Source organism: Stenella coeruleoalba, assembly GCF_951394435.1.
Source record: "Stenella coeruleoalba genome assembly, chromosome: X".
Classification (NCBI taxonomy): domain Eukaryota; kingdom Metazoa; phylum Chordata; class Mammalia; order Artiodactyla; family Delphinidae; genus Stenella; species Stenella coeruleoalba.
Genome location: NC_137152.1, coordinates 13,192,814 through 13,207,716, shown reverse-complemented (window position 1 = coordinate 13,207,716; position 14,903 = coordinate 13,192,814). Strand labels below are relative to the sequence as shown.

Below are 14,903 nucleotides of genomic sequence, written 5' to 3'. Positions count from 1 at the left end.
AGCTCTGCCGGGACACAGGGGTCACGCTCATGTGTGAGCCAAGGAGATTCTTTCCTTGCGTTAGTAAAAAAGATAATCATCTGCAAATCACTAGCATCTGAGGTTGGCTTGATTTAAAATGCACAGAGATACAGAAAAAGTTCCAGGAAATCATTGTATTTAGAGCTTGCCTGCATTAGTCAGTGGAAAGGCCCTTGCGCCTCCCAAAATAACACTTGGGACAGCAGCTGTACGCTAGCACCTTCACTCATGTGAAGGCATGGCTCGCATCTGCGGTTCCGCAGGCTCCCGGGAGGACAGCTCCTCTTCACAAGGAGCCAGGGGAGCAGACAGGCCGCCCCACACTCCCCGCCTCCAGCCCAGCTGTACAGCAGCTGCCTTGAGCAAGTCCCATCCCCAGAAGCCCCAGAGCAGCCCAACTGAAGGAGCCCTTGACCCAGATGCCCACACTAAACACCTAACCATCAGTCAGATTTAGAAAGCAGAGCCCCCTTAAGCATTAAGCCTGGAGGACACAGGATCTTCACCAGAGGATAAAATGCAGAAAATTCCGGCCAGGCATTGACCACCGAGACCTTTCACAGAAGAACGGCATAAGCGTCTGAGGAAATCACAGATGGCAATCCTGGACACAAATCACCACGATGCAGAGAACAAGACCCTGGCCACACACTCAGTGCACTGTCTGGGGAGGAAGCATTTTCATCCCCTGGGTACAGAATTTCATAATTCCTGGTCCATAGCAAGTGTGGGCAAGGCTCCAGACACACGTGATATCTATGTGCCAGCCACGTGAAGGCCGTCTGGGCCAGGTCTGCTCGTTCTCTGGACCCACAGAGGCCTCTGTAGTGACACCCATCCAATGACTCCAACAGGAAAGGGAAGGGCTGGGGCGCAGAGGGGCACTTCACCTGGCACACTGGGCTGGAAGACTTTATTCAGATCCAAGGAGGAGGCTCTGGAATGGGTTTTCTGTGGCCGCGGTGGCGGGGTGGGAGGGTCCTCGCCCCTCTTCATGGCCTCTTCTATGGAGGTGCTAGAGTAGGATCTGCAGCAAAATAAGGGAAGGTCAGAAGGCAGACAGCAAAGCTTTACTCTCTGAAACTGGGCTGAAACAGAAAATACCCACAAAAGGCAAAGCGACTGCCAAGGCTTGCTGAGTTCCCGGAGGAGCCAGATACGGTGCTGCCCCCTGGATACCACACCAGCTGCAACAAGCGCCCAACCCCCAACCCTGAGTCACTACCTTTTTTAAACTCTTTGCTCTTATTACACCTTAGACCTGAACTTACCCCAGAGGGAACGCTTTCTGTAAATTCAAATCCATTTCGGTTGGAATTGTTAATAACACGTAAACCCTTCCACTTAGGTACTTCCATACTTTAATAGAAGGGCTTCATGGTATTAACTGACCGCAGAACCCTTCTCCTGTTTACATGCAAACGTGATAACAGGCACATATGGAACTGGGACAGATAAGCTGAGAGTAAGAATCAAATGTTCAACGGAATATGCCACAAATGAAATTCAGGAGAGGAAAACACACATCAGTCAGGTTGAGGGGCCTTGGTTGTCTTACCATGAGAAATACAGGTTTGGGGAAATTTTCAAAGCAAAAGCCTCCTCTTAACCTTCTCTCTCAATCTGTAACAAGGCAGGAGCTAACTAGGCAATTTCAGAGATTATAACTCCAATTCACGGCATTTAATGAAAAAGGAACTAAGTAAGTTGCTAAAGGTCACATAGCTAGAAGGTTACATAGGTTTCATTCAAATTCCAGTCTCAGTTTCTAAATTATATCTTTAAAATGTTCTGAGACTGCCTGCCTATGAGCCAGGGAAGAAAACTTGGGGCACAGCTAGACTATATATTAGAGCCCTACTTATTTTCTAAATTAATTCAACTCAGTACATTACTCTATCGGTTAGGAATAAGTTTGTGGATGAATTCCCAATATGATTTTCTAAGAAGCTCACGTGTACATCTTATGTCTGTTCTATTCAGCTTCTGAGCTAACTTCCTGTCAAAGAAGAAAATGACCTTTGATCAGAGATGCGCCCTACAGATAAATTAAACTCAGAAAAGTGTCTTGGTATTTAGCTATTACAGTGGCACTCAGGAAATTAGAATCTATCCATTACTATTAAGCAACTTCAGTTCTTAGTAAAGCTGGTTTTGACACAGCAAGTTCTTATTTTCCTGAATAACTTCCTCAAGGTTTCTTTGTGGTAGTCCAGAGGTTTTTTGTCATGCAAGGTTGCAATCTTTAATAAAGCCACCATAATGGCATGTGACATGCTCTGGGGTGGTCCCTGTAACACAACTGGCAAGACAGGCAAGACAAAGGCAGGCAGGAACTAGCAGGAAGGGTGCTCTGATCCTTTCAACCAGAATAAAAGGGAATCCATAGAAAAGGACAAGAAAGTTTTCAAATGGAAACTCTTGATTAAAAAAGGAAATTAGAGACCCTGGCTAGAAAGAACTTTCTATGTCAGATACAGCTCTAGTGACATTTTTCACTCAAGAGAGAGAAAATAATGTGTACATGTATAAATCATGTGTGTGCGTGTGTATATATACACACATACATGTAACTGAGCACACAATCTCATACTACATCTTATTCCATTTTACTTCCATATATAACCTGCGTATTTGTATTTTTATATGGAAAGTTAAATGAATATCCAATAAGTGATACAGTAAAACTATGACTGCAACCAATTAAAACATAAATGTGCAGGGAATCAACAAAATGACGAACGCAGCAGTGTTAGAAGGGTGATTTTCCTTTCCCTTACATTTCTACATGGCTTTATTATTCTAAAAAGGAGGATTACAATAATTTAATTCTCACGGTCTCAGTAAGGACCCAGTTGGGTGTAGTGAAAACAAAAACATCCAAATTAGACCAAGAGACCAATCCCTAAAAGAATCGTATATAAAATTTAGCAGAGATATTAATAATAGAATATGTGACTGAGATTTTGTCATTTCACTCGCTTTGAGAGGAAGCCAGCAGAAGTAAAAACTGTGAGGTTCAATTTCTGCCATTCAGAGAAGGGTTTGCCTACTATGAAGGCAGATAAATGTTACTATTCCTACATCCTAAAGCCAGCACGGACTAACTTGTAAAAGATCCATTCATCCTTCAAAAACAGGATGAGCAAATGTGGTGGCCATTGAGAGAAACAGGAACTATAACTTCTTTTCCTACCAAAACGGATTAGTGTACCTATTATTTTTAAAAATATGAACACAGATATCTGTACCTTCTACAAGGGGTAACTCTTTGACTTACAAGGAGACGAGAGCTCCTTAAATTGGCAATATTGCAAGCATACAAAATACGATCCGATTTAAATTCACTTTCTCAGGAATACATCTAGCAGCCAAAGGAGGAAAAAAGTCACTAAGAGCCAAAGCAAAACTTGGAAAACACACACGTAGCATCCTGTCTCCCACTGCAGTCTACTGGTAAAGAGCAGTCTCAACACCATTTCCCCTCTTTGAGGTTCTAGTATTTCTATGAGAGTCTGTATTTCTCTTCATTCCTCCCTTCTGATGTCTGATGTCAACCACAGCACTGCCTTACTGGCTCTCCCTCTTCTACTAACCTCTACTGACTTAAAAACTGTGAAGTTGAGAAGAGGCTCTAAGAGGATGAAACAGTCCACAAACACTGCTTACCTGAAGTTCCGAGCTGCACTGAAATTGCCGAAGCATTTTAGTTCCCTACTCTAGATTTTATCCCCCTATTTTTTGGTGTACACCTTGTCATGATAGGACATTTCAATGTTAGTTACCTTTTAACGGTATTTCCCGCTTTCCAAAGCTACTCTCCCCCTATTCGTTATCATCCTGCAGCAAGAGGGTCACATCACATTGCCCCTTCTTTGTGTTAGGTGGCCGGAGAGCAGCAGCCCCTCTCCCAGCACCAACAAACCCAGAAACTAAGCGCCTCCCCAGCAGCACTGCGGGCTCCAGTCAGGCCCCTCATGACGAGTGAACTCACCCTCATCCTAAGCTTCAAATTGAAGGGAAAAGATTTTGGGTTGGGAGGTTTATTTCTAGTCAGGGGCATGGCACAAAGGGCATTCAAGTAGAAGTTAAACAAACACTACCTGGATCTTGGTCTTGCTTTGAGACTGTTGGAATCCTTAGGAGTGGCTGAAACAAAGATTAGTTGTTGTTTGCTTGGGTTTCATGTCTGCAGTTAAACAGGTTTTAAGCAGCACCTGGGCTAGTACAGAACACATCAACAGGTAAACATGAGGTACAGGTATCCGTGTGGAAAACTTGACCGCTTCCACATTTTTGTGATTCCATAATTTTATTTCTAAAGCTAAAGGCACGATTAAAAAGAAAGAAAAACCAACATATTTTTCCTCTCATCAGAGCATTAGCCATGAAGCCATTCTCAAATCGAAGTTGATTAATGAACCAATTCCGGCCTAAAAGACAACTCTCTCAAGAGGTTATCTATTTATACAATGATGGGTTCAGACTTGAGGGTTTCTTGGTCTATCATGATAGCCTAGTAATAATAGATTTTGAACCAGTCTCCCCTGAAGGCTAGGAAGAAATGTATTGGGCTACATATTTTAAGATTTTCTTAAAATACACCACCAGGACCACATGACCACAAGAAATCAAAGTCCCACAGTTAAGTCTAAATGATCTATGCAGCTTTTCCTGTAAGAAAATATTCTTGTGTCCCAAATCGTAGAGAGAATATTATGAAGTGAAATCATTAAAATATTTTGTCAACCATACAACTTTTCCTTCTCCAATTTAAATCATGAACTAGCTTGCTCACTACCAACACACATGGAGCCTACTTTCCCATCATAAGTTGTTGGGAGTAATGAGAAATACTTACAAAAACATTAATCCTCTTTTTACGTCTTCAATCCTCTGTGGAAGACAACTTTAGAAACCACTAGCTGTGCTAAGGTTTTGCAAACGTTGCAAATTTTTCATCATAAAATGTCATAAACATTCAAAGAAAAAGTGCTACTAACTAGGAGCAAGGAGAATATAGTTTGTACACTGTTTGCACAAATTTTTCCGGAAAGAAAATGTCGCACTGCATGATGCCATCCTCTTTAACATTACTCCAAAGATAAAACCCCTCCTTGGTATGAAGCATGCTGGATTTCTGACGATCATTAAACTCTTTGGGTTGGATAAGCAGGGCAGAATGCGGAGCTGAGATGCTAACAAGGCCCAAAGCAAACTAGCAACACACGTCCCCTTAGCTTCAGTCAGCTATAGAAGACGTGCTTTTCTCCCAACTGAAGCGCTCTGGCTTCTTGGAGTGAGGACACGAGCACCTTTTAACTGCAAACCACTGAAAGGCTGCCGGAGCCCCGAGAAGCACGGGAGGCCCAAGCAGTGTGAGCCTGCCTTGGCCGGTCTCGTGCGCCCACACGAAGATGGACAACCACCTCCCCTGCTCCAGCCCCCTGGCGGCAAAAGATGGTGGCCCAAGAGAGCCTCTCCTCCAGCCCAGCAGGCTACCTGGGGCCACCTGGGGCTGCAAGGGCCACCCACCATGGGGCTGAGGGCCACCCTCCAAGCGGGCCGCCCACGGCTGGCTCCAGCCCGCTTCTCTCAGGCCCCACTGCTTCCCAGAAATATGTGGGCAGAAGTCTCAGCCATTTTAAAACACTGTTCCCCAAACCAGACCGCGGTAACCGTTACTTCCTTTGTCCAGTGCCACTATCTTTGCCTTTGTGCCGCGGAGGGTGGGGGGAGGGATGGGTGTGGAAGGAGCGGGGAACCCTGCTGGTGAGAGATAGGCAGGCAGATGGCGTGATGGGTGTGGCTGAGCCGTGGAGACCAGGCTAGGAGTCCTGAGGTCCAAGGGCTACTCCTGGTCACGACCCTCTCTAGCTGTGACCTCCGTGAACCTCAGTCTCCTCACCTACAGAATGAAGATAATAAAAATGAGGCCCCTTTCTCACTCAGAGAGATAAGAAAGTGAAGGCGCTTTAAAAACTTAAATGTATTCTAGAATTGCAACGTATTACTGCTGTAGGGTGTTCCTAATTTTTCAAGATTAGAAATCTGGTTTTGAAGTTCAGTTCCTCCTAGGACAGCACGGGAGGTGCAGGTGGGTGCAGGGAATGGAAAGAGAGACCAAGGGGTGGCTGCCAGCAACTGGGCAGCTATGAGAATCACCAACAGCAGGCTGAAGACTACACCGCGAGGGCGAGCAGGCCCGACGCCCTCGGCAGGACCTAGAGACACACAGAAAAAGATGGCCACGGTGCAGTATAGCCTTTTGAATTAGGCTAGAATGTGCCATTAGCTAAGAAATCCATCAGATTCCACTAATATGTACATGTTCAGTACTTAAAAGGGTAAAGGTCTATGAGAAAAAGATGTAACAAGGAATACCGCGTTCCCTGATGACAGAGTCCCATATCCCATCTGTAAGCCACCACATTTTCTTCACCACCATTACTATTATCATGGTTATCACCACCCACTGTGGAAGGAAGAGCAAAAGAGGGAAATGAGATCCCAGGCAGGGCTGGTAAGCTTCCACAGGTTCGAGATCAGAAAAAGCTGGAGAACACGATTTTAGTTAAGTCTTCCATCAGCCTCCAAGCCCCTGAAAGTCAGACTCAGCATTTGGAGCATGTGAATATCCACAAAAATGGCAAGGGCAGGTTGGGTCAGAATCCAGGCAGAAGCCCACGGGCGGATCACAGCTTCTCACTGAGCTGGGCAGAGGGAAGAAGAATGAGAACTTCCTAGAACACTCCAGGCATGTCATCTTTCCAGGAAACAGAAACAGGATAGGAGGGCAAGCCTAAAGTTTAATTCTCCAGAAGGCGGCAACTCAACTGAGGTGAACTGCCCACATGGCACGGACAGCCTTCCAGAATTAGAAACCACCAGCTTGAAACTCTTGTGTCTCCCTCTAGGAATCCAAACATTCCCCGGAAAAGAGGGTATTAAATACGTTTTCAGATGAGGGATTCCCTCATATCCACTCCAGAAAGGGCAGCAAAGGGAAGAACAAATCAGAAACCACATAGCATGCTCCCAGACAGAATGTGAAACAAATTCAGATATACTTCGCGTACTGTGGCACGCACACCCTGATAGGTTCTGTCTGGTGACGCCATGCCCCATTCAATGAAGGAATGTTGAAAATGACATCTAAAGCTCATGTCCCAGAGAACACGAAATGCTCATGGAAAAAATAAGAAGAGTTATTAGCCTAAAAGGCTGTTGGAGAAGCACAATTTAACTCTCCAAATTTAAATAACTTTTACTGATACCATAACATGAAGTTTACAAAAACTAGGATGTATCCACTTCATTTCCAGAAATTAGAGTTGGAAAGTACCTACCTCAGGCATCTGTCCTACACAAATAGAGCATTTCCGTCTATGATGAAGGAACCTGAATCAGTTCCAAAAGCCAAAACTAGGCTTGAGAATTCCTACCACTTTTGGAGTCATAGTTGATCTACGATCTTAATTTTCTATTTCTTAACGTCACTTTCTAGAGGTAGTGGTTCCCAAAATAGGCTGAACATTGGAACCCCCTGGGAGGGAGGGGCTGCCTAAAAATACAGATTCTTAGGCCTTATCACTGCAATCAATCATATATTCTCATTCATATTCATTCTCCCTCCCTCCGTCCCTCTCTCTCCCTCTACCCCTCTCTCTTTTAAACCTTAAATGAACTTAGTGTTTGGGAAATACTGTACTGTAGCATAAGCCTCGATGTATATTGATTCCTCTGTTCCAACTTTAAAAAAATGAAGCCTGGATGATAGCTAGTAAACCAAAACAAACATGATTTACTTATGAAATATTAAGAGAGATAACACTAAAAGAGAAAGCAGCAACTTCTTTCATGTGCTCATAACCAGAGCTCCAAACAGTAATGCCATCCCTAGCCAGTTTGTTCTCAGCTAGGTTCATCTTGGTTCAGTGATGGCTCTGTCGAGAAAGCTGAGGCCACAGGCCCGACCATCTCCATGGTTCCCAGACACAGTTCTAACTCTCCAAGAACCTGGGCAAATACGACTTTTATTTCTCTCCTTGGAATCCACTCCATGTGTAAGCACATTTACCTGCCTTCTTGGTGGTGAAGCATAATGAAAGCGTTTGAGATTTATGCTTTGGAAATGGAAAGTTTCACCTGTGAGCCTCCCATTAATCCACCCCATCAGCTTACTCTACACAGAAATCACAATGGCTTGTTGAAATCTTCCCAAATCCAAGCCTTCACAATTTTATACTTAGTGACAATGAGACCCTCGATTCAAACTGAGAAATCCTTTCAGTGAAACCTATATTCAGAAATTAAAAAGAAATCACCCTCTTCTCATACCTGAGAAGAGGGGAGGAGTAAAAAAGAAACCAAAAGGTTTCCTTAGAATAAAACACAAGACAAATATTTGGACAGAAATATATATATTATATATATATACTATCAGAGATGTACCAGTTTTCTCACTGAAACTACAGGGTTGTTTTGGTTTGTTTGTTTGTTTAAGAAATAACTACATTAAAAATATATTAAATTGGTTTTCTCCTACCTGAATCCTCGGACATATCCTTTGGTAAGGCTTCATCCGTAGCACTCTTCAAAGCTAGCAGTGTTTCGTTTTGTTTTTAAAGAACAAGAGAGGGAAAAGTAAAGAAAAAAAAAATTTATGTCTCAGACACATTACATTAAAACAAAGAACCCCTAGTCATCACTTATGAAAACGGTGTTACAAACATCTATAAGTTGCTATAGCACTTACTAAAACAATAAAAGTCTCCTAAACTATGGTAACAGGTTCTCCTCCTACAGAGAACAGAGGTATTTTCAATGTTCCAGAGAGAGTGCCTCTAGTGGCTGGGAGGAGTATTACCAGGAAGTATCAAATTTCCCCATTTCTTTCCTGACATCCAGAGCAAAGATACAAGGACCTCTCTGAGAGTGACAGCCAGGATTCAGGATTTTTAGAGCTCGCGAGGTTATTCCAATGGGTAGTCAAGGCTAAGACCCACTAGTAAAGACAGTAATCAGAGTACTTGCTGCCACAGATAACATCTAGGTCTGCCTGCCTCTCCTGAGCAAATACTGAAACAGAGAGCATGCAATTACTATTTCCTAATGGGAAACATTTTTCATGTTTAACTCCCATACAAAGCTACATCCATGGCAGGTCATGATAACAAAACCTGAAATAGCTTCACTGATTTTTAGTCCCTTCAGATAAGCCTTTCATTCATGGGCAGTGAATCAATATCAGATAATAGAAGGAATACGGGCTTGGGAATTCGAAAATCTTGGTTCTTATCCCTGCTCTTTTTCTTACTGAGCAAATAATTCATACTGCCTGAACTTTAGTTTACTCATCTCTATATTTTATGTGATAAAACATACCAGCCTCCATTCCATTTTGTGAGGACTGAATAATACAGTGCATGAGGAAGGACCTGATAGATTATAAAGCATTATATAGAAGTATGGCAGGAGGTGGGGTGTTCCTCCTGCTCTTCTAGATAAGTCCCTGGCCAACTCATCCCTGTGCTTGATGCTAGCTGTAACACGGAACACCGTGCTGCACTGCTCTCACCCGTCCAGTAAGATAAGCAAATCATCACAACCCAACACCCACAAAGTCACAGAGAATAAAGCCCAGGGGTAGAAACTCTCTCCAGAAGGTAACTTCCTCGAGGATTAGACCTGTGTACAAATGTGCATGTATACTGACATTCTGGGATCACATCTGCCAACACAAGATGTTATGCTCACAAACCGTTCAGCTTCTAGTCATTTCCTAATTAGTACGACCAGATTCCAATAAAAGGTGTTGGAGTAGCCTGAGGGTCAGCAGTGAGCACAGGGTCATAACTGAAGGGCTGTGGACACTCAAGGTCTTGTTACCACTTTATGAACTATAGTTTCGTCACAGCAACTGGAACTACTTAATCCATCCAAATGTTTTCATATACAGAGAACAGGCCTCAGATGCTCTAGAAGCCAGCCACTCCAAGAGAAGTAGATTAAAAATATATATAGGTAAAATGTCCCTAAAGGGAGAAAACTCATTCTTTCCATACCTTGTTTGTCATCACCAGTCACATCTTGGGTAGGGACAGGAAAGTCGGCCATGTCTTTAATAGATAGCTTCTTGGAAAAGAAAAGTAAATTAATAATATGGGTTGGAATGGAAATGAAGTGATGTGCACATCTGATGCAAATGTTTTTAAAAGCTATGTATCTTGCCAATATTTCTGTCTCCCATAAACCCTGACATTTAATACTATTTTATTTTTTAGATTTCTAGTGGGGTATAAGTTAATTTGTATTGAAAAATTTATATACACAGAGGGAAAAAATAATGACTTAGATTGAAGTACATGTATAGACCACGCATTATATCTCAATCTGGTGTGGGACTCAGCCAGAGTTGTGGAGCATTTGCCCACGACTCCAGTCAAGAACAAACCTGTGCTCTAGGTACTTTCTCACAAGCAGAGAGAGGTTCTGACAAGCGGCCCCATCACATGGGTATTTGCCAGGATCTCTTATGTAGAGGGTGTTCAACCCTGATTCAAACAGCCTCCTTGTCATGGAATAAGAGAATTTGACTGATGAGCGGAACAAAATTTTCTGCTAACTCACTGAAGGAAGAAGTCCTCACTTACACTAAGAAGATGAATACCCAAATTGATCAAGTATTGATTAGTTTAAAATTCTATGTAAAATCTACTTACTATAATTTCTTCTACACTCTCAATTAACATGGACTCTGTCCTCTGATAAGATTAAAGGATAATACATATTCATAGTTGATATATATATGTAAACACATTCTAGAAAGATATATAAAAATTGAAGGGTGATTGGTAGGTGGGGATAGGGATAAGAGGAGAACTTGCCATTATATGCCTTTTGATATTCTTTTTATTTTAAACATATTAAAAAAATCAAATAAAGATAAATTTTAAAACTTAAAGAAGTAGGGTAAATTCCTGGAGTTAGCCGGTGCTCCAAAAGGTTAACTGGTTTACCTCTCAGAATCTGAACAGCCCAAGAGACCTAAGCAATACTTCTGTTTCCCAACTGTTTCAAAGAATGCAGTTAGAATACTGCTTGGTGGTAACCTGATCTAGGGCTTAGCCATCCACAGGCAAGTCATTCTTGGCATTACAATGAAGCCTCCAGATGTAATTTAGAACAGAGAATGTATCTCAACAGCGCCCTTCTTTCATTTTCTTGTCCCACGTGGATTGTAATCCAGATCCTTAGCAGAATAAAATAATTTAGGAGTAGAAAATATGGATAAAAAGAAATCCAAAAGAACACTGTTGAAAGAAATTTTTAAAATCTAAATAAAAGGAAAGACACCCCGTGCTCATGGTCAGAAGACTTAATATTGTTAAGATGGTAATATTCTCTAAATCCATCTACAGATTTGAAGCAATCCTTCTTGCTTTTTTGCAGAATTTGACCAGCTGGTCGTAAATTTCATATAAAAATGTAAGGGACCCAGAATAGCAAAAATATTCTTGAAAAAGAAGAACAACTTACCAGAAACTTATAGTAATCAAGACACTGTAGTACTCACATAATGACAGACATATAGATCAATGGACTAGAATTGAGAATCCATAAATAAACCCTTAAATTTGTGGTCAACTGATTTTCAGTAAGCGTACAAAACAATTCAGTGGGAGAAAATTGTCTATTCAATAAATGATGCTGGGACAACTCGATATCCATATAAAAATAAAGAATGAAGTTGGTCCTCTTCTTCACGGCATATATAAAAATTCACTCAAAATGGATCACAGACCTAAATGTAAGACCTAAAACTATAAAACCCTTAGAAGAAAATATAGGAATAAACCTTCATGATCTTGTATTAGGCAATGGTTTCTTAGATATGACACCAAAAGCACAAGCAAAAAAAGAAAAAAATTAGATAAACTGAACTTCATCAAAATACAAAACATTTGTGTTACAAAGGATACTATCAAGAAAGGGAGGGAAAAACAAAGAAAAATACTTGCAAATTATACATTTAATAAGAGATTTATATCCAGAATATATAAAGAACACTTACAACTCAATAAATAACCCAGTTTATAAATGGACAAGGGATAGGAATAGATATTTCACCAAAGAAGACATACAAATGGCTAATTAGCACACAAAAAGATGCTCAATATCAGCAGTCATTAGGAAATTCAAATCAAAACCACGAGATACCACTTCACTCCCACTAGGGTGACTAAAATCAAAAAGACAGATAATAACCAATGTTAACAAGGATATGGGGAAACTGGAACCCTCATACACTGCTGGTGGAGGAATGTAAAATGGTGCAGCTGCTCTGGAAAGTAGTTTGTGAGTTCCTCAAAAAGTTAAACACAAGGTACAATATGATCCAATGATTCCACTCCTCAATATATACTCAAGAGAAGTGAAAACGTGTGCACACAAAAACCTGTACATGGACATTCAGAGCAGCATTTTTTCTAACAGCCCAAAAGGAGAAACAACCCAAATGTCCATCAGACCAAGAATGGACCAACAAAAATTGTGTTAGTATCCATACAACGGAATACTATTCAGCAATAAAAAGGAATGAAGCACTGATACATGCTACAATGTGAATGAACTTTAAAACATTACACAAAGTGATCTCATCACAAGAAAAAAATTTTTTTCCTAATTCTTTAATAGCGTATTTATGTGAGATGATGGATGTTCACTAAACTTAACACAGTAATCATTTCAAGATGTATGTAAGTCAAATCATTTTGCTGTATGTACACCTTAAACTTATCCAGTGCTATATGTCAACTCTATCTCAATAAAACTGGAAGATCAAAAGCAAACATTATACTAAGTGAAAGAAGCCTGTCACAAAAGACCACATATTTTACGTTTCTATTTATATGAAATGTCCAGAATAGGCAAATTCAGAGACAGAAAATAGCTTAATGATTACTAGAGGCTGGGGGAAGCAGGGAACAGTAGATGACTGCTAATGGGTACAGGTTTTCATTTTGGAGTGATGAAGATGTTCTAAAATTCGACTATAGTGCTGGTTGCACAACTGTCAATATAAAAAAATCCACTGAATACTTTATACAAATTGTATACTTTAGATGAATATGGTATATGAATTTTATCTCAATAAGCCTGTTTACAAAAGAAAGAAATCCAGTAACCTAAGAAGCACTGCTAAAGACAAGTGTCCCTGAAATTATAATCTTTAATTCTTGATGGAAATAAGTACATGGTACAGCTCTGCTGTCTTTAGAAAAAGATGTACTGCTGAGCAAACTTCTCAAGACCTGACTCAGCTATAGCTCCATTCACAACAAACACCTTTACGGAGTCATCCTTCACAGGGCTGGTACCAAGATCTATCTGAACTCCAAGCCTGGGGAATTCCCTGGCAGTACAGTGGTTAGGACTACACGCTTTCACTGCCAAGAGCCCAGATTCAGTCGCTGGTTGGGGAACTAAGATCCCACAAGCCATGTGGCGTGGCCAAAAAATAATAATAATAAAATAAAATAAACTCCAAGCATGCATCCCTGTGTTTAAAATATCTCCATTTCCAGGCTTCACAGACACCTGGATATTTGCTCCTTTCCTTTTAGAGATGATAAGTGAGTGCACGAAGAACAGCAACGTGAGTCAGTAATTAATTTCTCCAAAAACAAACAGCATTATTTATCTCTGTTGGAAAAGCAAAGATCATCTGATAGCATGGCAAGTTGGAACAAAATGTTTAACTAGAAAAAATGTGAATTATGACGTTTTTAGTAAATCACCTAACAACAACATAATTTTACACAAGCAGGGGTACCCATAGCAAAAAAAATTTAAAAATAAAACAAAAAACAAAGCAAAACAAACAAACAAAATAAAACAGGGCAACTGCATAAGACAGTTGTAGAGATGTCTGTCCTGGCCTGACAGACCAACTTCTCCATACACTGTCAGCAACCCCAGAGTACACCGAGGGCCGGGAAAAGTGACTGACAATCATACTTGCTTCACCATCATACACATTCTACAGAAAAAGAAATGGAAAAAGCCAAAACTCTTAGAATGCACCTCTATCACTCCACCTGAAATCACTTTATCTCCTTCCCAAGAGTAGAAATCTGCTGAGGAAAGGAACACGGAGGCTACGACTCAAAGAGCAGTAGAGAGGTCAAGAGAGACGTTATCAGAGGGGGCGCAGCAGAAGCAGGCTTGATTCGCTCAGAGAAGAGCAGAGGATGGCATCCACAACATGCACTACAGGCACGAGAGCCTTGTGGGAAAGAATAAATAATCACACACAATCACAAGAAATTTTTTAAATGGCCCTGTATCCTGCCTTTGACTTCTATCATCTTGCAACGTCGGAGCACTGTAATAGGAGCCTATGAACAAACCTCCATTTATGAAACATTTCCAGACTTTTTTCAGGTTGGGAACAGCAGATATCATAAGTTGTCATCACAGCAATCATAATGGTGGTGACGGTGACGAAAGTGCTGATATTAACAATAACCATAAGGACCCCTAAAGCACACAGTTAAGCCCCTGCATCAGTGGCCCAACGTTATAGGAATTCTTCGGGTTTCTCTTGAGGACCATCCAAATCAGGCAGCTTTCAATGTGATCTGGGGCCCTCATATACAGTTCTCAAACCTCCTCTCAAAACTGTTCTGATTCATTACACCTTGTTAATAATCAGCTGCTAAAAATACAACTTTACAATGTTTACTTCAAAATTAAAGCTCGGTTGAAGCAAATAACCTGGCTTACGTTTTCCTGGCTTAGTTTGGCTATACCTAAATTTCACCTCTAAAAGGTCAAGAGGCTACTTTGCTTTTTTCACCAAATCTAGTTTTAGGGAG

At 41.1% G+C, this 14,903-nt stretch overlaps 1 protein-coding gene across 5 annotated transcripts in view; it reads right to left on the bottom strand.

Moving 5' to 3' along the window:
- REPS2 (RALBP1 associated Eps domain containing 2) overlaps positions 1-14,903 on the bottom strand; it is a 231,723-nt gene that overhangs the window by 96,046 nt on the left and 120,774 nt on the right. For all 5 annotated transcript variants that reach the window (XM_079911205.1, XM_079911207.1, XM_079911206.1 and 2 more), the window contains exons 10-13: positions 10,089-10,158; positions 8,570-8,623; positions 4,125-4,170; positions 912-1,048 (exon numbers count right to left, since the gene is read on the bottom strand). In XM_079911205.1, the coding sequence (XP_079767331.1) occupies positions 912-1,048; positions 4,125-4,170; positions 8,570-8,623; positions 10,089-10,158 (307 nt within the window). The remainder of the gene's footprint in view (positions 1-911; positions 1,049-4,124; positions 4,171-8,569; positions 8,624-10,088; positions 10,159-14,903) is intronic.